We start from the raw sequence: 27,806 nt of genomic DNA on the forward strand, positions 1-27,806 counted from the left end.
CAGAGCGGCTCCGGCACGGGTCGGTACTGCTTGTCCCCTTCGGAGTGCAGAGGCCGGGACACTCCAAAGAGCCCCCGGGGGCCCTCCGAGCCTTACCGAGAGGCAGGTAAGGCGCGCACCCAAAGTTGGAAAAGTTGCGCTGCGGTCGGGGCTAAAAAAAAATGTGGGGTCCTGTCGTTTCCTTTCCTAGGGCCAGGGCATGCAAGGGTGGGAGGGCGGGTACCCGACGTGAAACTGAGACACAGAGCCGATCCTCCCCAGGAAGAAGAGAGGGGGTCCTTCACCACCCACCCCACGGCAGCACGTGGGAAGCGGGGAGCTGGGCTGCTTGCACGTTGTTGCGCTTGGAAACCCTTGGAGGTTTGCACAGCCGCTCAAGCCTCCTGCAAGGCAGCAGAACCAAACCAAACCAAACCAACCAACCAAACGAACGAACAAAAAAAACCCTCCCCTACGCCTACAGATAGGCAAGCAAGCGCCTGCTGGCCCGCGCAAGAGCACCCGCATTCCAGGACCCCGTGCGTGCGGTCAGTCCGCTGGCTCGGTCAGCGCTGGCCCTGCGGAGTTCTCCTGTCCATTCTGTCTGCCCTGTGAGATTCACACTCTCTCACTTCCAAGGACAGCCTGGGGACTCCCAAAAGTGTCTCCTGCTGCTAGTAACATGGGTCTAGGCTAGGAGGCCAGGGACTTGGGTTCTACTTTTCAGGCAGTGCGAACCTGGGCCAGTCATCCCTGGCTCTGTGCTTTGGACTCTTTTTTTTTTTTCCAAGCTTGCCACCTGTAAAATAGGTCACTTGCTCCAGTTGCCCCACATACCCAGTGGGATGCGAGGACACAGGAGAGACTGGCCCTGGACATCGCTTACAGAGAAAAGGGATGCGCTCAGCCCTTATGCGACAGCCCCCAGGGAGAGTATGTCTACTTCTCAGTAATTTGTGCCAATTTTTTTTGTTTTGTTTTGTTTTTGTTTTATGTTTTCCAAGGTAGGGTCACACTCTAGTCCAGGCTGACCTAGAATTCACTATGTAGTCAAGGTGGCCTAGAACTCACAGCGATCCTCCTACCTCTGCCTCCTCAGTGCTCACGACTGGCTCAATTTGTGTCAATTCTTTAAAAATTTTAAATTTAATTTTATTTGAGAGATCAACAGAGATAATGGGCACCAGGGCCTCTAGCCACTGCAAACAAACTCCAGATGCATGTGCCACTTTGTGCTTACACGGGTATTGGGGAATCGAACCTAGGTCCTTAGGCTTCTCAGGCAAGCACCTTGACTGCTAAGCCATCTCTCCAGCCTTACTTCCCCTTCATTTGTATGTGGAAACTGAGGCCTTGGAGATGACTTCACTAGGATGACAAACTGAATTAGAATCCATGTTTCCTCACTGTAGCCCAGGATTCGATCTACTTTCCTTACAAATCCTGTAAATATAATTCCCACTCTCTGCTGGTACCAGCAGTATTGTCCGTTTCAAACAGGGGAGGATCCGCCCTTGCGGTGGGCAAACTGTTTTCAGAGTCTTTTAACTCCTTAACATAAAAACCAACAACGGTCTTCGTTTCACCTCTATCCACATGTGTGGGTGTTTTATGAAACTTCTAAGAGGGAGGCAAGACAAGTACCTCCACCTTACTGATGGGGAGAACGAGGCCAGCGTGGAGAAGGGACTGAACCAAGTCACACTCTGGCCAAACAGGGTCGGAAACCAAGGTCTCCCGAGTCCCGGGTCTACTGCATGATGCCTCCAAATGGTAGTGAGAGGAGGACCGTCAAGGTGGTGGGAAACGCGGAAGGCTTCTGAAGGAGCTAAAGGTGTCTTAAGGGCTGGAGAGATGGCTGAGCGGTTAAGGCGCTTGCCTGCGAAGCCTGAGAACCCAGGTTGTACTCTCTAGAACCCACATAAGCCAGATGCACATGGTGGTGCGTGCTTCTGGAGTTCATTTGCACTGGCTAGAGGCCCTGGTGCACCCATTCTCTCTCGCGCGCGCGCAAATAAATAAATAAAATATTAAAAATAAGAGTAGTAAGAACCAACTAGATTCTCTGGAGGGTAGGAGATCCCAGGCCTGGAGTGTGCACCCAGGGATGATTCTACAAGGCGACATGAGAAAGGAAGACAAGAGAAACAATGTGGCAAGGCTGCCCAGTAATTTTATGTTTGCCCTTTCTCTCTTTCTTTTCTTTCTTTCTCTCTTTCTTTCTCTCTTTCTTTCTTTCTTCTTCTTTTTATTTTTTATTTTTTGCTGGGTAGGGGGTGGTTTCAAGGTAGGGTCTTACTCTAACCCAGGTTGACCTGGGATTCATTCACTATGTAGTCTTAGAGTGGTCTTGAACTCACATCGATGGTACTTCTACCTCTGCCTCCCAAGTGCTGGGATTGAAGGCGTGCACTACCACGCTCAGATATGTTTGCCATTTCTTTTCTTCTCTTTTCTTTTTTCTTTTTTTTCCCTATGTTTGCCGTTTCTAAAACACGTTGCCTCTGTTGTCTCCTCTGGCAAGGTAAGCAGGGCAGGGATAATTTCCTCTATCTTATGGACATGGTGCAGAGGAAATAAATGCAGTGTCAAGGTCACACAGGCAAATGTACAGCCAAAATTGGCCTTGGGAAAGGCATCACAGGCCAAGACTGGGCCTTGAACTGTGTGGGCAACTTATAGGTGTGGATGGCCACACCCTAAGTAGGTACACAGGGAAGAGGGTTGCAAGGCCACTGTGGTGTTTTGGGAGCCAAGAATGTTTGCCCTTCAGATTAAATGGAGATTGGATGCAGGGAGTGTCTGGGCTTCTAAATGAGGTGCAGAATTTCTCTTCCCCTAAGCCATGTCACTTCTTGTCTTTGAGTCTCTCCTTTCCCAATCCAGGGCTTGCCTGGAAGTTGCTTTGCTTTTGCTTTAAGTTTTCATGAAAATGTTGGGGAGCAGGGTGCTCTTATAGAAGAGGTATTGATTCATTTACTCTTTTTATTTTTATTTATTTGTTTGTTTGCTTGTTTTTCGAAGTAGGATCTCACTCTGGCCCAGGCTGACCTGGAATTCACTATGTATTCTCAGTGTGGCCTTAAACTCATGGTGATCTTCCTACCTCTGCTTCCCAAGTGTTGGGATTAAAGGCATGCACCACCATGCCCAGCTTTATTTCAATTGTATTATTATTATTATTTTATTATATGTATATATGTATATATATATATGTATATATATATGTGTATATATGTGTGTGTGTATATATGTGTGTGTGTGTGTGTGTGTGTGTGTGTGTGTGTGTATGGAGAGAGAGAGAGAGAGAGAATTGGCTTGCCAGGGCCTCAATCACTGAAATTGAACATCAGATGCTTACACCACCTAGTGGGCATGTGTGACCTTGTGCTTGCCTCACCTTTGTGCATCTGGCTTACCTGGAACCTGGAGAGTCGAACATGGTCCTTAGATTTTGCAGGCAAGCGCTTTAACCACTAAGCCATCTCTCCAGCCCTCATTTACTCTTTAGGGCCTGCTATATACACAGGCTTGGTCAGTAAAGAAATGTGCAAGGCCGCAGTCACTACCCTCATACCTCCCAATGCACACATGCACACACACCCGTGCTCACATTCATGCCCATGCACAGTTTCAGCACATTACACTGTCCTAGTAGGGCTTTTTTTTTTTTTTTTTTTTTTTTTTTTTGGTTTTTCAAGGTAGGGTCTCACTCTGGCCCAGGCTGGCCTGGAATTCACTATGTAGTCTCAGGGTGGCCTCGAATTCACGGCGATCCTCTTACCTCTGCCTCCCGAGTGCCCGGCTCAGTATAGATTTTTTAAAGTACTTTTTTAAAAATTGTATTTATTTATTTATTTGACAGAGAAGTAGGAAGAGAGAGAGAGAGAATGGATGTGCCAGGGCCTCCAGCCATGGCAAAAGAACTCCAGACGCATGTCCCCCCCCTTATGCATCTGGCTAACGTGGGTCCTGGGAAATCGAACCTGGGTCCTTTGGCTTTGCAGGCAAACCCCTTCACAGCTAAGCCATCCCTCCAGCCCAGAACAGTATAGATGTTTTTGCTTTGCAAGCAGCAGAGAACTTACAGTGGAATGATGTGTGGAAGGAAAGTCGAGGTACCTGGTTTCTGATTCCATATCTACCTCCACCAGGCTGTGAGAACACAGCAATGAAGGACTGAGAGAATCCATGGCGATGTTTCATCGTTTCCCCAGATAAACCAGAAGGAAAATCTTACCATCACAAGATCACAGCTTGATGCTCCAGCTCCCAAATTAGCGGCGGGACAAGTTTGAGTCCAGGGTATTTAGTGAGAAGTCGTTACTAGGAGGGAAATAGCAGGAACGGAGGGAGGGAGGGAGTCCCAGGGGTCCCACATAGACCGGGAGCAGACGGGGCCACGGAAACAGGACGAGAGCGGAAGGCTTACGCTTCCAGAACTTAGCAACTTTCCCTTGACTGGATTCTTGACTAAGGCTGGTGAGGGTCTTCAGTGCATGACGGATCGAGAGGAGAAGGTGCCCCAGGATGTGAGGTGGCTGTGTTTGGTGTGATGTGTAACTCAGATGGGTGAGAGCCCTACTACCTATGATGGAAAGAACAATCCGGTCATACCGCAAAGACCGGGTTCTCCCTGGGCTCTGCCACTTACTGGTTGTGTCATTTTAATTACTTTCCTTCTTGGGGCATCATTTCCAGACTATGGATGGAGGAGAAGGAGTAGAATCCAGGCTGCAGCTGGCCTCTGTCTTCCTGCTTGCGCAGTAACTGTCCAGCTTCTTTCTAACTGGTCCAGCTCCTATTTCAAGTGAAGGCCTCTCTATGCCAGGAACTCTGCGCCCTTCCTCTAGGGGGCGTGTAACCAGGGTCTCTCTTGAAGGGGAAGGTAAGGGACTCAAGAAAGAGGAGCAAAAGGTCCAAAGCTGGGGCCTGAGAGATGGCTTAGCGGTGAAGGCACTTGCCTGAGAAGCCAAAGGACCCAGGTTCAATTCCCCAGGACCCACATAAGCCAGATGCACAAGGTGGCACATGTGTCCGGAATTTGTTTGCAGTGGCTGAAGGCCCTGGTGCACCCATTCTTTCTCTATCTGCCCCTTTCTCTCAAATAAATGAAAGAATAAGATAATATTTTGTTAAAGGCCCAATGTTGCTGACTGTCGATTTCCACTTGGTATCCAGAGGCAGGTCTGTAGATCAAATCTGTCCCTTCACTGGCTCTCTGACTCTCCTCATACAAACAGGGTATCTTGTACCGGGCTCCAGTGCCTCGTTCCCACTCAAGCCCAGAACCTAAGGATATGTGATTATGGCTTCTTCGCTCCTCCAATCAGATCTGTGAACATCATGAGAGGCCCTGGCAGGAAGGACTGACTGAAGAAAAGTCTTGTGATTCTTTAGTATCCTTAGTGAACCCCACCCAGAGCCCACCCTGCCCTTCACATAACTTCCTACCTCTTCTTTCCACACAGTTTGTGTCCCCCCCCCCCCCCAGGACAGATGACACTGCCAAGTGAGCTGCTAAGGGGAAAAGTTTGGCCTTAAATTTATCTAGGCTGGAATATCAAGTATAAGCCAGATCCAAGGTTCAGGGATATCTTAACCTGTGAGGAAATCTCTGTAGCCTTCCATATCTTGGGATTTAAAGGGGTCTAGAGGGCTGGAGAGATGGCTTAGCAGTTAAGATGGTTGCCTGCGAAGCCTAAGGACTCAGGTTTAATTCCCCAGTATCCATGTAAGCCAGAGGCATAAGGTGGCACCTGTGTTTAGAATTGCTTTGCAGTAGCTAGAGGTCCTGGTGCACCCATTCTCCCTCTCTTTCTCTCTGTCACACAGATAAATAAATACAATATTTTAAAGGGAGTCTATGACAAGAGAGATGGCTTAGTGGTTAAGGTGCTTACCTGCCAACCCTAAGAACTAATGTTGAAATCTCCAGGTCCCATGTAGCCAGACACAGTGATGCAAACAAGCAAGCAATGTCGCACATGTACCACAAATGAGCGCACATGTCTGGAGTTTGTTCACAACAGGCTGAAGGCCCTGGCCCACCCATTCTCTGCTAAAAAAATATTAAAAAATTAAATATAAAAATAATTCTAGGGCTGGAGGGATGGCTTAGCGGTTAAGGAGTTTGCCTGCAAAGCCAAAGGATTCAGGCTTGATTCTCCAGGACCCACATAAGCCAGATGCACAAGGTGGCGCATGCGTCTGGAGTTTGTTTGCAGTGGCTGGAGGCCCTGGCGTGCCCATTCTCTTTCTCTCTCTCTCTCTGCCTCTCTTTCTTTCTCACTCTCAAGTAAATAAGTAAATTAAATATATTTAAAAAATAAAATAGGGCTGGAGAGATGGTTTAGCAGTTAAGCACTTGCCTGTGAAGCCTAAGGAGCCTGGTTTGGGGCTCGATTCCCCAGAACCCATGTTAGTCAGATGCATAAAGGGGCACATGCGTCTGGAGTTCATTTGCAGTGGCTGGAGGCCCTGGTGCGCCCATTCTCTCTCTGTCTGTCACTCTCAAATAAATAAAAATAAACAAAAAAATGTAAAAAATAATTAACTAATTTTAGCTGGGCGTGGTGGCACACGCCTTTTAATCCCAGCACTAGGGAGGCAGAGGTAGGAAGATTGCCATGAGTTCGAGGCCACCCTGAGATTCCATAGTGAATTCCAGGTCAGCCTGGGCTAGAGTGAGACCCTGCCTCAAAAAAAACAACAACAAAAAAATTTTTTTAAAGGGGTCAAGAAAGCTCCGAAAATGCCCCTTCCAAACACCCATTCAATCTCTCAAGATCTCACCACATGGTTTTGTGATTCATACTGTCACAGGATATTAAAGCTGACCATGACCTCTTCATTTTACAAATACAGATAGAGGTCAAGCCCAGAAAAGGGAAGTCACATGCCCAAAGTCACACACAGCTGGACCAAGACATCTGCCTGGGTTTCCTTCTTGTAAAAGGAGGGCACTTGTACTTTCCAGCCCCTGAGCTACAACCAAACCACCACTGCCGCCCATGGCGTCTAGCACTAAGCATTGCACAATGTTCTCGAATTTGCACAACAAAGCCACGCTACAGAGAGTGTTAAGTCTGGAGCGCTTTTCTATCCTGTCTGTCCAAGAGGGTTTTATGAGTAATACATCATGTGTTTCTGTGTGACTACAAACTGCCATTCTACCACTGGCATCCTTCCTGTTGAGGTGTCAGTGACCGGCTGGCCCTCCGTGGAGGAGTCCTTATGTCAAATGGAGTCAGCCAGTTGAGACATTGTGAGCTTGGAGTCAGGAGACAGCAGTCAGCTGTCTTTTGGCCACTGCCTGCTTCCTCTAAGTCTAATCCTAAACTGGCCAGACCCAGCTGGTGCAGGAAGGAGGAGGGATGAATTGGGAAGGGCTCAGAAGCCACAGAAAGACTGTTGCACAACCCTTAGGAACTGGACAATCCCACCCTGGTTCTGAGGTCTGTGCCTGGAACCTTTCTCTTCCTCCTCTCCAGCCTCCTCCCTGTTTTCTAGCTCTTGGCTTTTCCAGCACCTTCATTCAGTCAATACAAAGACTCCCAGAGGCAGCCTGAAAGACTCAGGAAATCAGGCGGATTTCTCAAGACGGTTGAGTTAGCTGAGTTTGCCTGCTATTTGGTGAGTTTTTTTTTTTTTTTAATTTATTTATTTGACAGAGAGAGACAGGCAGATATATAGAGAGAATGGGCGTGCCAGGGCCTCTAGCCAGGGCCTGCAGCTACTGTAAATGAACTCTAGACGCAAGCACCACCTTGTGCATCTGGCTTACATGGGTCCTGGGGAATTGAACCTGGATCCTTCGGCTTCACAGGCAAGCACCTTAATCTTAAGCCATCTCCCTGGCCCTGTTTGGTGAGTTTTTCAGATGCTGTTCTCTCACTACCTGCTAGTTAAAACCCCTTTCCTAGGACACCAGAAAACCTCACCATGGGGACTGCTCTGGATGACCAGGAACCGGGAGATTTCATCTTTTTTGTGTAGTGCTTCTATTAAAAAAAAAGAAGAAGACGGTCTTAGTAGTTAAGACACTTGCCTGCAAAGCCAAAGGACCTATGTTTGATCCTCCAGGAGCCATGTAAGTGAGATGCACAAGGCGGCACATGCATCTGGCACTTGCCTGCAAAGCCTAAAGACCCAGATTCAATTCCCGCATAAAGCCAGATGCACAAAGTAATGCACGTATCTGGAGTTCTTTTGCAGTGGCTAGAGGCCCTGGTGCACCCAATCCTCCCTAAATGAACCTTTAAAAAAACAAACAAAAACCAACTGTAGCTGTGAGCCAGGCGTGGTGGTTCACGTCTTTAATCCTAGCATTCAGGAGGCAGAGGTAGGAGGATCACCATGAGTTCAAGGCCACTTTGAGACTACAGAGTGAATTCCAGGTCAGCCTGAGCTAGAGTGAGACCCTACCTCGAAAAACAAAATAAAAACATAGGTGTGTTTGCTTCTCAAAAGTGAAAAATAATCTCTTTTTAAAATATTTTATATTTTATTTATTAGAGAGAGAGAGAATGGGTTTACCAAGGTTACCTGCCATGACAAACAAACTCCAGATGCATGTGTCACCTTGTGCATCTGGCTTACATGGGTCCTGGGGAATCAAACCTGGTTCCTTTGGCTTTGCAGACGAGTGCCTTAACCTCTAAGCCATCTCTCCAGCCCCCAAATAATCTCTTCAGTGTAATGAAAGTATACACTCACAGCAGGACAGGGATGAGGGATGATAACCTTGTTTTTTTTTGTTTTTTGTTTTTGCTTTGTATGAAATGTGGGCTAGTTCTGGGCCGGTGGTTTACCATGGTCAGAACTATCTTTTCTGAGGGAGATAGCTTCATGGCATCCCTCTGCCCTGGCCTGACACCATGTTTGTTAACCTTGCATTGTTGATCGTGGCTTTGTTCCTCGGCCTAGACAAAAGAGGGCTCTGGGAGCAGTGGAGTGTGGACATCTGGCTTATAGAGAATTCCTAAGAGTAGATATCTTGGTCCCATCTTCAGTGTTCTCTGATAATGAACACATTACTTATTTGTTTGGGGCCTCAGTTTCCCTGTGCATGAAATAAAAGAAGTTAGAGCAAATATCTGTAAGGCCCTTTTAGCCTAAAGTTCAGTGAACTAAGCTGGGGGTGATGGCGCATACCTTTTTAATCCCGGCACTCGGGAGGCAGAGGTAGGAGGATCGCTGTGAGTTCGAGGCCACCCTGAGACTCCATAGTGAATTCCAGGTCAGCCTGGGCTAGAGTGAGACCCTACCTCGAAAAACCAAAAAAAATAAATAAATAAAAATAAAAAAACCAAATAAATAAAGTTCAGTGAATTTATACAATCCAAAGAAAGGGGAGGTTAATGTGGCTTTCAGTGGTCAGGGAAGACTTTATTCTACAATTTTTTATTGGGCGTTTATGGAGTGCTGTAATAAGTACTTATATATTGCAATGAGTAAAAAGTGATTTAAGTGCCTGCCCATTGAGTTTGGAATTTAGTGAAGAAGACAGATAAGGAAACTAGTAGTGAGAATATAATGTGATGTTGGGGTTCTAGCTGGGGTCTGAAAAGGGGGAGGTCATTCAAACTGCAGCTAACAAAAGCCATCCCTTCTCTCTTTCACCATCAGAACCTCCCCCAGTTCTTCCTCTGCGGCAGTTTCTGTTGCTATGGAGACTACTAATGGTACCGAGACCTGGTATGAAAGCCTGTACTCCGTGCTGAAGGTTCTGAACACCACTCTTCACACCCACGTGCTCTGCCAGCCGGGACCAGAACCAGGTTCAGGACCGGGGCCAGACAACCACAATGGGGAGCTGCGGGCTAGCCTCCCTGGACGTAATGATAACTCGTACATGTATATTCTCTTCGTCATGGTCCTGTTTGCGGTCACCGTGGGCAGCCTTATCCTGGGATACACTCGGTCCCGCAAAGTGGACAAGCGTAGTGACCCCTACCACGTGTACATCAAGAACCGTGTGTCTATGATCTGACGTTGGGAGCCCAAGGGTGGTGGAAGAGAACCCGAGTATTGTCTTGTTGGGCCTTCAGAACTCAACTGTGAACCACTTCAGCCCGCAGGGTCTCTATCTGTAAGATCAACAAAATCAACAAAGCCGGGTGTGATGGTGCACGCCTTTAATCCCAGCACTGGGGAGGCAGAGGTAGGAGGATCGCTTTAAATTCAAGGCAGCCTGAGACTGCAGAGTGAATTCCAAGTCAGCCTGGGCTAGAGTGAGACCCTACCTTGAAAAACAAAAACAAAACAAATGAACAAAAAGATCAACAAGAAACTGCTAATGGAGGTCATCACTGGGGCAGGAGAGGAGAGGCTGGACAAAACTTCTTCCAGGCAAAGACAGACATCAGAAACGGTGGGAGCCCACAAACAAACATACAGAAACATGACAGGATACTGACCCCTAGCAAGTAGTGGCAGCAGAAGGAGGGTCTTTTGGAGACACATCTGTAGTTTTTAAATGCCTGACCTTCATGAACCATGAAAAACAGTGATGCAATCTGAGTGATGTTACATATTTGTATAAACTCACATGCTATTTTTCAACACACTTAACGCCTGGGACTTTTGCCTTCCCTGTAAAGAAGGCAGAGCAAGCGTCGTGATTGGAACCTAGAACTCTGCCTCAGACTTTTTGGGCCTAAAAGAACCTGAGGCTGGGTACGATGGTGCATGTGTGCGATGCTGAAAGGGGAGGGTCGCTTGGATACAACAGCTCAAAATCAGCCTGGACTACACAGCAACCACATTTTGGAGAAAAGGAGGAAACATAATTACTCAAAAACATCTTACTTTTGTCATTGTTACCAAAACATGTATCGGTGTGTTGATATGTGGCTGGAGCCTCTAAGAAGGAGCCTGAGCAAGTGCAGGACCTTAAATGTCACACATCATCAGTTCCATGTCCACGTGCCTTTTGAACCCTGTCACAGCACCCGTCCCAATCTGCAGTCATGGGGACGCCGTTACCTGTGATGTTGCTGCTTCTGCTTTGATTGAATTCTGTGAGAAATTTCCTAATAGCAAGTTGAAACCTGTGTCTTGAAACCTGTGTCTAGAAGATTCTTATTACACCTACAAGATCATCATAATTAAAAGATATAGAGAAGCCGGGCGTGGTGGCGCACGCCTTTAATCCCAGCACTCGGGAGGCAGAGGTAGGAGGATCGCTGTGAGTTCAAGGCCACCCTGAGACTACAGAGTTAATTCCAGGTTAGCCTGGACCAGAGTGAGACCCTACCTCAAAAAACCAAAAAAAAAGATATAGAGGGCTGGAGGGATGGCTTAGCTGTTAAGGCATTTGCCTGCAAAGCCAAAGGACCCAGGTTTGATTCCCCAGGACCCACATTAGCCAAATGCACAAGGGGGCGCTGCATCTGGAGTTCATTTGCAGTGGCTGGAGGCCCTGGCATGCCCATTCTCTCTCCTTCTCCCTCTTTAAAAAGAAAAAAATTAAGATACAGAGCTTGCAAGACAGATTCATGGTTCAATAGACAGACAAAACAGCCCAGTCCTGCCACTCATATGGTATATGACCTTGGGCAGGATGTTTTCCTCTCTTTTCTTTTTAACACGATAAAATGGTTACACTTGAAACCTGCCTATCAGTCTTGAGCTTCCCATACATTAGGTTGAAGCATGTAAAATTACTGCCAGTAGGTCAAAATAGCTGAATATTAGTAGTTTCACATGTTCGATCTAATTTGTAAAATGGAAAATGGAAGAATGAATTCTTCACAAGCCACCAGCCCTACTTCCCAGACTGGAAGTACCCACTATTCTGTTTGATTTCAAATTGAGGGATTTCTTTTTTTGTGTTGTTTTTTGTTTTTCAAGGTAGGGTCTCGCTGTAGCCCAGACTGACCTGGAATTCACTATGTAGTCTCAGGCTGGCCTCAAACTCACCACGATCTTCCTACCTCTGCTCCCCACCGCCCCCCAGTGCTGGGATTAAAGGCGTGCGCCACCATGCCATGGCTGGTAATAGATTCTAAAGTCTACAGTTGGTAGGTCTTTGGAGACTGCCTAACCCAAAGTCCCAAATAAGATACGGACTGCAGCAAAGTATAAGAAAGGATGGATGGTCAGGTGGTGGTTGCTTTAAGGTTTTGAGAAATGAGACTAGAGAACTCCAAAAAACAGGAACTGAGCTGACCTGTGAAAAACAGAACAGATCTACAGAATTTAATGGAGGAAATAAGAAAAAGAAAGTTTGGAAACACTTTTTTTTTTTTTAACTTGAGAGCCACAGACAGAGAAAGAGGGAGAGAGAGAGAGAGAGAATGGGTGCACCAGGGACTCCAGCCACTGCAAACGAACTCCAGACTCATGCACCCCCTTGTGCATCTGGCTTACGTGAGTCCTGGGGAACTGAGCCTCGAACTGGGATCCTTAGGCTTCACAGACAAGCGCTTAACCACTAAGCCATCTCTCCAGTCCTGGAAGCACTCTTTTTTTGGGAGGCTGCTTTATAACCTCAGTGACCCATCTGTGGGGGAGGCTCTACACACAACCATACTCATAGTGCTTAAGAGTAAAATGATTCAAATTATTTGCTTTCAAGTTAGAGAAATCTAAAGCATATTATTAGCATAATCACAGACAGGGATTTATGGATGGCAGAAGCTCAAGAGGGCTGTAGATAGTAGGCAACTTTATGGATCGCAGGATCTGGAAGTACTCTGAATTCACAAAAGAGAAGTTCAATGTATTTTATTTAGGAGGGTTGGACTAAATAAATTATAAGTTTTTTGTTTTTTACGCGGTAGGATCTCCCTGTAGATCAGGCTGACCTAAAATTCACTATGTAGTCTCAGGCTGGCCTCGAACTCACCACAATCCTCCTACCTCCGCTCTCCCCCCCCCCCCAGTGCTGGGATTAAAGGCGTGCGCACACCCAGCTAATTCTAAGATTTTAAGGAGAACATTTAAATATTATCATATGCTTTGACAAGGGTATTGTCAGCCCTCCCTCAGATCTGTCCCAGCCTAATTGTGTGGCAGGGAGGGAGCTCCCCCATCTGCTTCAGTCCGTGAGATCTTTACCTACGCCCATTCTGCCCTCTGCTGGCCAAATCTCACAATGCCAAACTTCAATCACCATTCAACACCTATTTATTGGGTACATACTATATGCTGAATACTTACTTACCTGCACACAGCAGTCCCACCGTGTGTGGATGAACATGAAATGAAAACATAACATGCAAAATAAGATTGAATGGAGGGTCAGGGGATGCACTCTAGCCTTTTACGAATTGACTGAACTCGCAACTTTTATTCAGTTTCACGCAGTCAACCCTATGGGGAGTCTGAGCATAAGACAGGTCACGGGTTTACATCACATCAGACCACGAGTTGTTTGTCAGGAAACCTTCTTGGTGGTTTTTTTGAGGTAAGGTCTCACTGTAGCTCAGGCTGACCTGAAAAATCACCATGTAGTCTCAGGGTAGCCTCAAACTCACCGCAGTCCTCCTACCTCTGCCTCCAAAGTGCTGGGATTAAAGGTGTGCACCACCACGCCCGGATATTAGGAAATATTTGGAGAAGCTGTGAACTCCTGCGCTCAAGATACTCCCCCTAAGGTGCGCAGCCTTCCATGTGCTCAGGCTTAGCTTGTGCAAACATTACCCTGTTACGAATTAGTTTGACATCCACACTCACCTAGACACATTTGAAAGAATAAGTAAATAAAACAATACTTATGAGCATTTACTAAATCCCAGGCATTTAACGCAAATAATTACTTCAAAAGAGCTCACTTACTTTTGATCTTATACCTTCATTACACACGCTTGACCCAATTAGGTCTTATGTCATTCACAGCCCAGGGTGTGGATCTGAAAACCCCCAGAAGTGGGGGCTGGAGAGGTGGCTTAGCGGTTAAGGCGCTTGCCTGCAAAACCAAAGGAACCTTGGTTCGATTCCTCAGGACCCACGTAAGCCAGATGCACAAGGTGGTGGATGCATCTGGAGTTCGTTTGCAGTGGTTGGAAGCCCTGGCGCACCCATTCTCTCTGTCTTTCTGTCTCTCCCAAATAAATAAATACAATATTTTTAAAAGAAAAATAAAAACGCAAAAGTGAATGAGAAAGTGATTTGGGAAAATGAGGCCAAAGGATTGACCCTAGTAGTTTGATTTTGGATTTTTTTTGTTGTTTTGTTTTGTTTTGTTTTTCAGGGTAGGGTCTCACTCTAGCCCAGGCTGACCTGAAATTCACTACGTAGTCTTAGGGTAGCCTCGAATTCATGGCGATCCTCTTACCTCCCGAATGCTGGGATTAAAGGCTTACACCACCACGCCCCTGATTTTGAATTCTTTAGAGACAGAACTACTAACTAATGGGGGAGTGCATTGTAGGAAAGACCTAGAGGGGAGAGAGCAAAAGCACACAGGGAACCGGAATTAGCCAAGCAAAGTGGGTCTCCGGCCATGATGCCTAGCCCCGCTCTGATCCACAGGGAACTGTCATATGTGGCCAGGACATAAACCACATGGAAGGACGTATATTATTTTGAGGTAAGGGAACATTTTGCAGCCCCAAATCAGTGATGTCATGCTGGCTGCCACCCTGATGAGATGGGGAGACTAGAGGAGGACTCCCAGGACGTTTCCACAGGCTGAGGATGATTCTGTGGGGAAGGCTGACGGCACTGAGCTACCGCAGGACACTACAGCGAAAGCAAGCTCAGCAAGAAGTGCTCGTGATAGATGAGCAACAGGTGTTTCCCGGGGAAGGTTCTAGAGCTCACCGCAGAATTAGGTCTACCTCTTGTGGCTGGCTGTCCTTCTCTACCCCTGTCAGGGCTGCCAAAGGGGAACTTAACCTGCCGTGGGCGTTCACATTTGCTTGAGACCAAGGCTCTGGGGAAGGGCACAGCCCTGAGCTGATGGCAGCTAACATTCGCTGCGTGTGGCCTGGCGAAGGGCTCTGGGTGGCATCTCATTAGCCTGCCAGAGCTGTGCTAGTGGGAAAACAGGAACCAAAGCAGAGCGTTCCATCTTGAAAGTTCCTTCTAGTTTAAGAGACAAGAAGGAGCCAGGCGTGGTGGCGTACACCTTTAATCCCAGCACTCGGGAGGCAGAGGTAGGAGGATTGCCGTGAGTTTGAGGCCACCCTGAGGCTATATAGTGAATTCCAGGTCAGCCTGGGCTAGAGTGAGACCCTACCTCGAAAAACCAAAAAGAGAGAGAGAGAGAGAGAGAGAGAGAGAAGGAAATTGGCTAGGGTGGTACATGTCTATAATCCCAGCACGTGGGAGGAGATAGAGGTAGATCAGGAGTTCAAGGTCATCCTTAGCTTCATAGTGTGCTTGAAGGTAGCCTAGGTTTCATGCGCCCCTGTCTCAAAACACACACACACACAGAGAGAGAAAGAGAGAGAGAGAGAGAGATTGGGGGGGGGTGAGAGAACTGAACATGAAGAACAAAAACATAATACCACCAAACAGAAATAGGCAGGAAACAATATAGCTAAGTCCTAGAAAGCATCCTTAGGGAAAGATACTAACTGAAAGGTAAAGAAGAATTTGAAGCATTGGTAAGATTTGATTAGGCAGTCCAATAATAAAGTATGGTCCCAAGGCTGGTGTTCAAAGCAGACTCCACTCAGTTATTCAGGGACCTAGACCACATGTATGTAGTATGTATGTAGTGGCAGGTCACTCTGATGGAAGTATTTCTGCTTAGTCAAGAGAAATAAAAGTCCAGGGCCAGAGATTTCCTCTCTTTTAAAAAATATTTTATTTATTTATTTGACACAGGGAGAGGGGGAGAGAGAGAATGGGCACACCAGGGCCTCAAGCCACTGCAAACCAACTCCAGATGTATGTGCCCCCTTGTGCATCTGGCTAACATGGGTTCTGGGGAATCGAACCTGGGTCCTTTGGCTTTGCAGGCAAATGCCTTAACCGCTAAGCCATCCCTCCAGCCCCAGAGATTTTACTCTTAAGCAAGTATAGCAAGCACTCTGTCTACCTTTTCCTCTTCAGACCATGGATGAAGGCTTAGGCCACAAGCAGCTGCAGGGAAGTTGGCACACAGGGTTCTTATCTGACTAGTTATGCCCCAACCCAGTGATTAATACTGAAGAAAGAGAGAAGGCAGCTTGGTGGACAGCTAGTGGTCTTCAGCCCAGTCTACTCTCCCTGCGACTGGGCAAGATCCAAACATCTCCGCCCTGCCCGAAAGGAGGCTGTGGGCTGCTCTGGATGATGCGCTCAGAGGGGGAGACCAGAAGCCCCAGGAGGATACATAACTGAGCCTGTCTCATGAATATGACTTTTTCTCCTTTTTTTTTTTTTTTCTTCCCCTGGCACCACTGAGTCTGGTCTCTCCTCTCACTGGAATGGTAATATTAACATATCAGTTGTAGCGTAGACAAAATAGACAAAGAAAGGCTTTCAGAGCCAAGCTTGTGTAGGAAAAAAGAATCTTCTTTCAAGTGCCACCAAGACCGAGGAATACTATCTGCCTGAATGAAATCAGAGACCCCATCTGTGACGATGGTTAACCCGTGACAGAGACAGAGAGAGCTTCTGGGGGTAAGGGAGTCAGGAATGAGTGAACAGGAAAGAAAAAGGGAAGAAAACGAGTATTTGAACCACAGAGCCCCTCACTGCATAGTGACTTAAGCCTCACGAAGGTTACACCCCCTCTGCGTTCTCACAACCAATGATGACCTAATGCAGGGTTGTGAAGTTCTGATCCGGTCACGTCAGTGTGGGGCAACGTGAAGGGGACAACTCAGTCTTAGGGCTCCCAGGGATCAAGCTGAGCTTTGGGCGTGGCCATATTATGAGCTAGCTCTTCCTGTGCTCACTCCTGCTTCTTCCCTCCCTTAGAGCATTCCTGGGGAAACTGCGCATGTACAGCTCTCTCCATCTCAGTTTCCAAAGGACTCAGTTCTCAAGCCCTGTGCCTTAACATTGAGTCCGTTTCAAAACTGATTTTCCTCCTGGCCTGGTGGTGCACGCCTTTAATCTCAGCACAGGAGAGGCAGAGGTGGAAGGATCGCCATGAGTTCGAGGCCACCCTGAGGCTACATAGTGAATTCCAGGTCAGCGTACTGGAGCGAGACCTTACCTTGAAGCAAAACAACCACAACAAAATTGGTTTCCACCTAAAAGAGGAAAGAAAAGAAACGAAACTGAAGAAGAAAAAGCAATGTCATATTACTGAATAGAAAGAACTAGCCACTGGAGGGCGCAGCTCTACAACACTTCAGCTCTGCGGCGCCTTCAGCGCCTAAAATTTTGCTCTTAGTCTGGCAGACTTCCAGCATAATTGTCTATACAGGGGAAAATGTTTGATAATTATTTCCTTCTCTCTTACACATTCTAGGGAGGCCAGTGTCCTAGACTGTTCTAACACCCTAGCACCAAGCCCTCCATGCCGCTACGTGTACATACATACATATTTTTTTGTTTGTTTTGTTTTGGTTTGGTTTGGTTTTTTGAGGTAGGGTCTCACTCTAGCCCAGGCTGACCTGGAATTCACTATGGAGTCTCAGGGTGGCCTTGAACTCAGGCAATCCTCCCCTAACTCTGAGTCCTGAGACTAAAGGCATGTGCCACCATAACTGGCTCCTTGATTTAAAACACACACACACACACACACACACACACACACACACACACACATAACTTTTATTTATCAGACAGAGAAAGTGAGAGAGAGAATACGTGCCCCAGGGCAAACAAACTCCAGATGCATGTGCCATCATGTGCATCTGGCTTACATGGGATCTGGAGAACTGAACCTGAGTCCTTAGGTTTTGTAGGCAAGTGCCTTAACTATTAAGCCACTTTCCAGCCCACCACGTCCGGCCCCTTGGCTTTTTTTTTTTTTTAAGTAGAGGAATGTAATATTCTGATGCTTGTTACTCAACAAATCAAGTATGTTGCAGTCTTTGAAATTCTAAGACCATAGTAGCAATTTTTAAAAAAATGGGCTAGGAGGCTGGAAAGATGGCTTGGTGGTTAAGCACTTGCTGGTGAAGCCTAAGGATCCCGGTTCAAGGCTAGATTTCCCCAGGACCCATATAAACCAGATGCACAAGGGGGCATATTCACCTGGAGTTTGTTCTCAGGAGCTAGAGACTCTGGCATGCCCATTCTCTCTTTCTGTCAGCCTCTTTCTCTCTCTGTCTGTTGCTCTCAAACACATAAATAAATAATTTTTTTTTAAAGTTGGGCTGACCTAGTTGACATGGTTAGTAAATGGCAGAACAAATCAACTTCTAAACCCAGCCATTCTTGAACACTGAGAGGCACATTGTTCATTAATTCATTTAGCCATCATGCACTCAGACAGTGATTAGGGCGAATACAATTCCTTTGTTTAACAGTGAGACAGATCTAGTAGATTAAAGAACAGAAGACTCTTAGCATCATAGTATGTTTGCACTGGCAGCTGGCCTCACAGACAGAACAGAGGCTTTAGAGACAGATGAACTAGTCTGAAAGCCTCGTTCTGCTATACATTCCCTATGTGACCTTGAGCAATTTATTCAACCCTCTCAGGTTCTTAGCTTCCGTGTCAATGTATCATAAATAAAAACATACACACATTCTCATTAGACTGATGTGACCATTAAATGGTGTTACACAAAGCAGCTATGTAATTTTTAAGGCCAGTATGAAATGAAAATCAAAATTAAGAATTTCAATGCCAGGCGTGGCGGCTCACGCCTTTAATCCCAGCACTTGGGAGGCAGAGGTGGGAGGATCATCGAGAGTTCGAGGCCACCCTGAGAGTACATAGTTAATTCCAGGTCAGCCTGGACCAAACTGAGACCCTACATCGAACCTCCCCTCCCCAAAAAAGAATTTCAAGATGATGACAGTAGAGTATTAGGTTAAAGGTAGGGAACTTGTTATGGGGGTACATGTTTGTAATCCCAACAGTGGAGAGGTAGAGTCAGGAAGATTGGGACTTTAAGGGCGGCAGCCTGGGCTACAGAGAAAACCTTATCTTAAAAAATAAATAAATGGGCTGGAGAGATGGCTTAGCAGTTAAGCGCTTGCCTGTGAAGCCTAAGGACCCCGGTTTGAGGCTCGGTTCCCCAGGTCCCACGTTAGCCAGACGCACAAGGGGGCGCACGCGTCTGGAGTTCGTTTGCAGTGGCTGGAAGCCCTGGCGCGCCCATTCTCTCTCTCTCCCTCTATCTGTCTTTCTCTCTGTGTCTGTTGCTCTCAAATAAATAAATAAAAAATTAAAAAATAAATAAATAAATAACCAGCTGGTGTAGTGGCACACTTGGCAGGCAGGGAGGACTACATAGTGAATGGCAGGTCAGCCTAGGCTAGAGGGAGACTCTACCTTGAAAAGCCACAAAAAAGTAAATAAACAGGGCTGGGGAAATGGCTTAAGTGGTTAAGGTGCTTTCCTGCAGGGCCAAAGGACCCAGGTTTAATTCCCCAGTACCTATGTAAAGCCAAATACAGAAAGTGGCGCGTGTATCTGGAGTTTGTTTGCAGTCTCTTCTTTCTCTCTATCACACTCTCTGCTTGCAAATAAGTTTTAAAAAATTTTTTAGGGGGCTGGAGAAATGACTTAGCTGTTAAGTGCTTACCTGTGAAGCCTAAGGACCTTGGTTCGAGGCTTGATTCCCCAGGACCCACATAAGCCAGATGCACAAAGTGGCGCATGTATCTGGAGTTTGTTTGCAATGGCTGGACACTCTGGCATGCCCATTCTCTCCCTCCCTCCCTCTCTCTCTCTCTGTCTCTTTCTCTGTCTGTCGCTCTCAAATAAATAAAAATAAACAAAAGTTCCATCCCCAGAACCCACACACACAAAAAAAGCTAGGCATGGTGGTGTGTGCTTATAATCCCAGTGCTGGGGAGACAGAGAGAGGCAGATCCATGAGGATCACTGTCCAGCCAGTCTAGCCTGATTAGCTGAGTTCCAGACCAGTGAGAGACCCTGTCTCAAAAAAACAAGATACACTGGGCTGGAGGGATGGCTTAGCAGTTAAGGCATTTGTCCTCAAAGCCAAAGGACCCAGGTTTAATTCCCCAGGACCCACATAAGCCAGATGCACAAGGTGGCACATGCATCTGGAGCTCATTTGTAGTGGCTAGAGGCCCTGGAAGACCCAGTCTCTCCTATCCCCCCCCCCTCTCTCTCTCTCTCAAATAAATAAATAAAAATTAATTTTTACGGGCTGGAGAGATGGCTTAGCAGTAAAGGCACTTGCCTTTGAAGCCCAAGGATCCATGTTCTAGTCTCTAGATCCCACGTTAGCCAGATACACAAAGGTGGGGCAAGCGCAAGGTCACACATGCCCACTAGGTGGCACAAGCTTCTGGAGTACGATTTCAGTGGCTGAGGTCCTGGTGCACCAATTCTCTCTCTGAAATAAAAATTAAAAAGAAAAATTTTTTTTTAATTTTTGTTTATTTTTTTTTATTTATTTATTTGAGAGCAACAGACAGAGAGAGAAAGGCAGAGAGAGAGAGAGAGAGACAGACAGACAGACAGAATGGGCTTGCCAGGGCCTCCAACCACTGCAAACGAACTCCAGATGCATGCGCCCCCTTGTGCATCTGGCTAACGTGGGTCCTGGGGAATGGAGCCTCGAACCGGGGTCCTTAGGCTTCACAGGCAAGTGCTTAACTGCTAAGCCATCTCTCCAGCCCAAAAAGAAAATTTTTAAATAAATTTTTTTAAAAAGGAACACTGTGCCTTGAGGAACAAAACCAAAAGTTGTCCTCTGACTTTCATGGGCATATGTACACACATTCACCTATACAAACATACATGCATGTATGCACGTAACAAATAAACACACATTATTGCTGGAGGAAGGAGGTTGGTCCCCAGGACCCACATAAACAGGTGTGTGTGGCCACACACATCTATAAGCCCAGTCCTGCAGGAAAGCAGAGACCCAAGAATCACCACAGCTTGTGAAAAAATGATAAACTCCATGTGGAGGTTCACTGTAGAGATGCCACATGTGAAGCAAGGTAGAAATCCCTATGTTGAGGCTAAGAAAGTCCAACTTATGAAGGTGAACGGGAGCCATTGCTGAGATGCATCATGGGAAACAGTGGTGAAATTCCTGAACTGTAAGCCAAATAAGGCCACTATACGGAGCTATGAAGAAAGACCACAGTTTGCAGTGTAGACCTGAAGATGTTTTCCATATACCATGACTGTGGAACAGCTGCCAGCTAAAGCAGTGGAATTGGAATCCAGAGACTTTTGTCACTGGTTATGGATGTTGGACTTCAGGTGTTTACCTCCTGGTTATTGTTTGTGTTGGTCCAATTTCCCCTTGTCATGCCTTTTTGCAATGGAAAGGTTTACTATGTGCCATTATGTGTTGGAAGTATATAACTTGTTTTTTAAATTTACAGGGCTCACAGTTAAGAGATTGTGGTGGTTTGATTCAGGGGTCCTCCATAAACTTCGTTGTTCTGAATGCTAGGCTCCCAGCTGATGGAGATTTGGGAATTAATGCCTCCTGGAGGCAGTGTATTGTTGGGGATGTGCTTATGGGTGTTATAGCCAGTTTCCCCATGCAGATAGCTTCAGGTTCGCTGAGATAAACTTCCACATGAGGCGCAGTTATGGAGGAAGGGATTTATTGAAGCTTACAGATCCAGGGGAAGTTCCATAATGGCAGAAGAAGCTGGCCTGCCTTCACAGGTCCAAACACAGAGAGAGAATCACAAGCCTAAAAATCAAAAGCCACACAGCACAGCACACTTTAGGAACTCCAGCTAGGCACACTTTGCATATCTGTAGAGTGAAATCTCAAACCCATCACCACACTTTAAGGTCAGCCCAATAACACTGCCTCCAGCCAGGTGGCTGCAGATACAAACTACAAACAAATAAAATGCTGAATATATTGGGGGCTATCTATTCAAACTACCACACTCTGCCCCTGGCCCCCAATACTTTCATAACAATCACACATTGTTTTGTTTTTTTGGCTTTTTGAGGTAGGGTCTCACTCTGGCCTAGGCTGACCTGGAATTAACCATGTAGTCTCAGGGTGGCCTTGAAATCATGGGAATCCTCCCACCTCTACCTCCCAAGTGCTGGGATTAAAGGTGTGTACCACCACACCTGGCCTAACAATCACACATTGTAAATTGTATTCAGTTCAATTTCAAAGGTCCCCACAGTCTTGACCAATTTAAGATAGTAAGTCCTGTAAAATCAAACAAGTTAAATACTTCCGACATATAAAGGCACGGAGTAAACATTTTCTTTTTTTAAAATATTTATTTATTTATTTAATTTTTATTAACATTTTCCATGGTTATAAAAAATATCCTATGGTAATACCCTCCCTCTCCCCACACACCAGAGTAAACATTTGCAACTGGTATGATGCATAGCAAGGAGAGACTAAAACAATGCAAACTCAACCACCATCAAGCAATCATCAAACTTCTGCAGTTCAAGTTCAATATAACCAGAGACTGCCAGTCTCCAGATTTTCCAATTCCCCCCCACTCCAGCTGGGCAGAGTAGCCAGGGAACACTTCCATCCTAGGCCAACAGGTGTGCTCCATAGTAGCCCTTGCACAGCCCTGGTATAGCCAAAACATCTTTAGGTCTTCATACAAACCATGGTCCATCTTCCAAAGGCTCTTTCAGCCTATCATGGCATCACGCATTGCCTCATGCCTCAGCAGCAGCTCCTGGAACCATGTGCAATTCACAACCATTCCTCACATTTTTCATGCTTCTGAAACCATACCAGGTGTGCAGGACACAGCCATATTCTTAATCCAGGGACGAAATAAATCCTTGCAAAGCAGGTTCCTTCTCAAGTCAATTCTTTCCAAAAGAGTTTGCATTTTGATGATAGTCTTTCCTTAGGCATCCTTTCCATTGTTTTAATGTAAAGCAGTTGGGCCATCTTCTTTAAGATTGCTAATATGTTTGACAATAGCAGGTTCAGCAACCTAAGACCAGTCTCAGTGTTTGTAATTTAACTTGATTAAGATTTTCCATGTTAAAAAAATCTTAAATCTCTCAGTCCAATTATCTTTAGCCAAGCACATCAGTCCATTACACATTTAACCTTGATCAAACTCTCTGGGCCTGGGCAGCAGGGCACAGCCAGCCCTTATGCCAGTAGCCCAGTTCCAACAAAGTCCTCTGCAGTCTTTCCTTTCCCTTTGAAAGTTCATAAGCCAAGCATCGAAGTTCAATACTGCCTGCACTAAGCATTCTCAAACTCTTATCAGAATAGTACATAAAACTTGGCTTACTACTCCAGAAGGCATCTTCAGTTGCAAGCACAAAGTCCATGCCTGTACCCCCAAAATAAAAGTTCCAAAAGATCAACATCCACATGGTCAGGTTTATCTCAGCCCACTCCTGGTACCAACTTCTGTAGCAGACAGCTTCAGGTTCACTGAGATGAACTTCCAGACCAGGCACAGTTATGAAGGAAAGGATTTTTTAAAGCTTACAGATTGAGGGGAAGTTACATAAAGGCAGAAGAAGCTGGCCTGCTTTCACAGGACCAAACACAGAGAGAGAGAAGTACAAGCCAAAAAGCCAAAAGCCGCACAGCACAGCACACTTCAGGAACTCCAGCTAGGCACACTTTGCATATCTTTAGATTGAAATCTCAAACCCATCACTACACCTTAAAATCAGCCCAGTAACATTGCCTCTATCCAGGTGGCTGCAGATGCAAACTACAAACTAATAAAACAGTGAATATATTGGGGGTCATCTATTCAAACTACTACACTGGTGTTTGGCATACTTTCCTGTTGCTATGGTCCACCTTATGTTGGCCAGGGGGTGATGTCTGCCCTCTGCTCATGTAATTTTCCCTGCCATTGTGGAGCTTCCCCTCGAGCCTGTAAGCCAAAATAAACCTCTTTTTCCCACAAGCTGCTCTTGGCTGGGTGATTTCTACCAGCAATGAGAACCGGACTGCAACAGTAAAGCAGTACCAAGGAGCAGGATTGCTGCTAGAATCCTGACTGTGTGGCTTTGGCCTTTTGGAGCTGATTTTCAAGAGGAATGTTAGAAGGATTTGAAACCTTGGCCTAAGAGATGTCTTACAGTGCTGTAAGTACAGCTTCATAGATTATTCTGGTCAGAGTTGAAAGATCTGAATGCAGTAAGAACTATGGCCTGTGAGGTTTGGCTTATGAGGGTGAGAAAGAGCTTTGCTTGGACTGGGCTAGCAGTTTGTGTGGGAACTTGCTGTTATCCCCGTGTCCTGAGAAGTAGTGCAGGGTTGCTTTGCATATAAATGAACTGGTGTGAGCAGAGGGATATGGCATAGAAAGAAAAATCTTTGGGTGAACTGCTGCCCATTCAGCTGCAATTGAGAGATTACAACCTTTCAGACTGGGCTAGCTGACCTGCAATGGGGCAAGAGGAAGAATGTGGACTCTTTTGAAGGGGTCTAAGTGCTCAAGAAGTGTCCTGTTCTTCAAAGTCTATTTTATTTCCCCCTGGATTAACAAATTGGCACCCAACCTGGTATTGTGGAGTATAAGAAATGCAGGAAAGAGAGGATCACTGATTTTGCAATGTGGTCTTGTGTTTTGGAAATGGCCATGGGCAGTGTGAAGCAGGTTTGCTAGATGCCTGCATTGAGACTCCATGGGGCCATGAGAATGGACTAGAGATTGTAGTGGAGACCCAGTGGAGATGCCAGGACCACGAGATGGCTGCTAAGGAGAGCTGCTGGCCCAGATGAAGTTTTCCAGGTCTGTGAGTAGCTTAGCTGGAAGGCAGAATTGGAATTCCAGAGACTTATTACTGTTTAGAATGATCGGATTTAGAGACTTGTCACTGGCTAGAATTGTTGGACTTGGAGCTAAAGAGTTTGATGTTTGCTTTGGTTGTTTTAAATCTTGTACTGCTTGAATATTTCTTTGCTATGCTAATGTCATCTTTTGCAGTGTGAACTTTATTCTGTGCCATTATGGGTTTTTTGAGTGGATTGTTTTTTTTTTTTTTTTTTTTTTTGGTATTATGGCTCAGTTAAAAGATCTTGGACTATGGGAATGTATAAACATCATTGGAATTGATAAAAACTATGGGGACTTTTAAAGTTGGATGAATGCATTGCATTTTACATCATGTATGGTTATCAGTTTATGGGGGCAGGGGCAGAATGTGGTGGTTTGATTCAGGTGTCCCCCATAAACTTAGGTGTTCTGAATGCTAGGTTCCCAGCCGATGGAGATTTGGGAAATTAATGCCTCCTGGAGGGAGTGTATTGTTGGGGGCAGGCTTATGGGTGTTATAGCCAGTTTCCCCATGCCAGTGTTTGCCACACTCTTCTGTTGCTATATAGTCCACCTTATGTGGTCCAGGGAGTAATGTTCGCCCTCTGCTCATGTCATTTTTCCTGCCATCATGGAGTCTCCCCCTCAAGCCTATAATCCAAAATAAACCTCTTCTGTCCCACAAGCTGCTCTTGGTTGGGTGATTTCTACCAGCAGTGAGGACCTGACTGCAACAGAGACAGACTTAAATCTCAGATGAGACCTGGGATTTTGAATGGTGCTAAAGTTGCTAAAGACTGTCAGGACTATTAAAGTTATAGTGAATGAAATTTGCACTGTGAGATGGTCATGAGTATATTATGGGTGCCAGGGAAAGAACATGGTGGTTTGAATGTGAATGTATGCCCCCCATAGCCACAGGGATTTTTTTTTTTTCAAGGTAGGGTCTCACTCTAGCTAAGGCTGACCTGGAATTCACTGTGGCCTGTGGTCCTCCTGCTCCTACCTCTGCCTCCTGTGTGCTGGGACTAAAGACGTGCACCATCATGCCCAGCTCTCAGGATATATATATATATGTAGTCTCAGGGTGTCTTTGAACTCACGGTACTCTTCCTACCTCTGTCTCCCAAGTGCTGGGATTAAAGGTGTGCACCACCATGGCCCGGCTTCAGGGATTTTTTTGTTGTTGTTGTTCAAGGTTTAGCTTGTAATTTAAGTCTCAAGCAGGCCAGCTGGAGGAGGTGTCCCCGGGGGGGGGCAGATCTTTGAGTCTAGTCCTAAGATATGGGGAGAACCATTTGAGTTCTGGCTGTTTTGTGGTACTGGCTGTTGGCAGTGTCTCTCTGCTTGGATCTATGAAAGGGAGTCAGCTTCCTCCGCCATTGGTGGTGCTCCCCTGGAATTTGTAAACCTGAAACCCTTTCCTCCCATAAGCTGTTTTTTTTTTTTTTTTTTTGGTCGGCTGTTTGTCCCATTAATGTGAAAATGACTACAACACTCCGGGATCAGTAAGAGACTCTAGCTCAGACAAGAATGGACAGAGGAACATAGAGCTGGTAATGGCAAGTGAGTCCCCCTAACACAGGCGAGTACGTGGGCACACAAATATGCAAGCACCACACACACACATACACACCACACCATATACATACACACTTCAGTACACACACACACACAAGCAAATAATAAATAAAAAACAATCAGGCAGATGTAACGTTCTTCTAAGTACAGGTCCCTGATGGCATGACTAGTGTCTGGCATACAGTTGGCATGTATAAATTAAGGTCCTTTATCTTTATTTTTAAAAATTTTTTAATTTGTTTTTATTTATTTGAAAGTGATAGACAGAGAAAGAGGCAGAGAGAGAGAGAGAGAGAATGGGCACCCCAGGGCCTCCAGCCACTGCAAACGAACTCCAAATGCATGCGCCCCCTTGTGCATTTGACTAATGTGGGTCCTGGGGAAATGAGCCTTGAACCAGGTTCCTTAGGCTTCACAGGCAAATGCTTAACTGCTAAGCCATCTCTGCAGCCTGGTCCTTTCTCTTTAGATCATCAATTCTAACTCTCTCTTTTGTAGATGAGGAAACCAAAGTTCAAACAAGGAAAAAAAAAAAAAAAAAAGCAAGTTAGTAGCAGAGCTAGGACCACAACGCAGCACTTCCCATCAACATGCACATGGTGTAAAGCCTTAGATTAACATTAGGTAGACGTCATCTCCAGAGCTCTTTTTCTCTCTGAAACATGAATCCCCAAAGTAGGGAGTATAATATGGAGTACTGCCCCAAATTGTTTGATATGGATTTTTTTTTTTTCTGGAACATAAGAAATAGCGCTTATCAAGACGATATAAATCCACCTAAAAGTATTAATGCATCAGAAATGTCCTCCAGTGAGAAAGAGTTAGAGGAAATGCCTGAGAAAGAGTTCAAAAGAATAATTATAAATATGTTCAAAGAGGTCAAAGAACACATGAAAACAATCAAAGAAGAAATCAAAGAGGAAATCAAAGAGGAAATCAAAGGAATCAAAGAAGAGGCAGGACACCAATTTAATGAAATAAAGAAGGCAATACAAGACATAAATAGAGAAATAGAAATAATAAAGAAAAACCAGTCAGAATTACTAGCAATGAAGAACACAGTTAATGAAATAAAAAACTCTGTAGAAAATCTCACCAGTAGGATGGATGAGGGAGAGGACAGAATATCTAAGCTAGAAGATCAGGTGGCAGACCTAATGCAGTCCAACAAAGAGAAAGACAAACTTATAGAAAAGTATGAGTGGGAATTTCAAGATATTCGGGACACTATGAAAAGATCCAATATAAGAATTCAGGGCATAGTAGAAGGAGAAGAATTCCACTCCAGAGGCATAGTAGGCATCTTCAACAAAATCATAGAGGAAAATTTTCCCCAAATTGGGAAAGAGGTGCCAATACAGATACAGGAAGCCTTTAGAACCCCAGCCAGACAAAACCCAGAAAGAAACTCTCCTCGCCACATTATACTCAAACTTCCAAACACACAAACCAAAGAAAAAATATTGAAAGCAGTTAGAGAGAAAAATCAAGTT

At 45.7% G+C, this 27,806-nt stretch overlaps 1 protein-coding gene across 1 annotated transcript; it reads left to right on the plus strand.

Moving 5' to 3' along the window:
• Kcne3 (potassium voltage-gated channel subfamily E regulatory subunit 3) lies at positions 1–11,046 on the plus strand. The gene is made up of 2 exons (XM_045145863.1): positions 1–106; positions 9,610–11,046. Exon 2 carries the CDS (start codon positions 9,650–9,652, stop codon positions 9,971–9,973), a length of 324 nt encoding a protein of 107 aa, XP_045001798.1. The 5' UTR covers positions 1–106; positions 9,610–9,649; the 3' UTR covers positions 9,974–11,046.
• The last annotated feature ends 16,760 nt before the right edge of the window (positions 11,047–27,806 follow it).

Source organism: Jaculus jaculus, chromosome 3 (assembly GCF_020740685.1).
Source record: "Jaculus jaculus isolate mJacJac1 chromosome 3, mJacJac1.mat.Y.cur, whole genome shotgun sequence".
NCBI classification, from domain to species: domain Eukaryota; kingdom Metazoa; phylum Chordata; class Mammalia; order Rodentia; family Dipodidae; genus Jaculus; species Jaculus jaculus.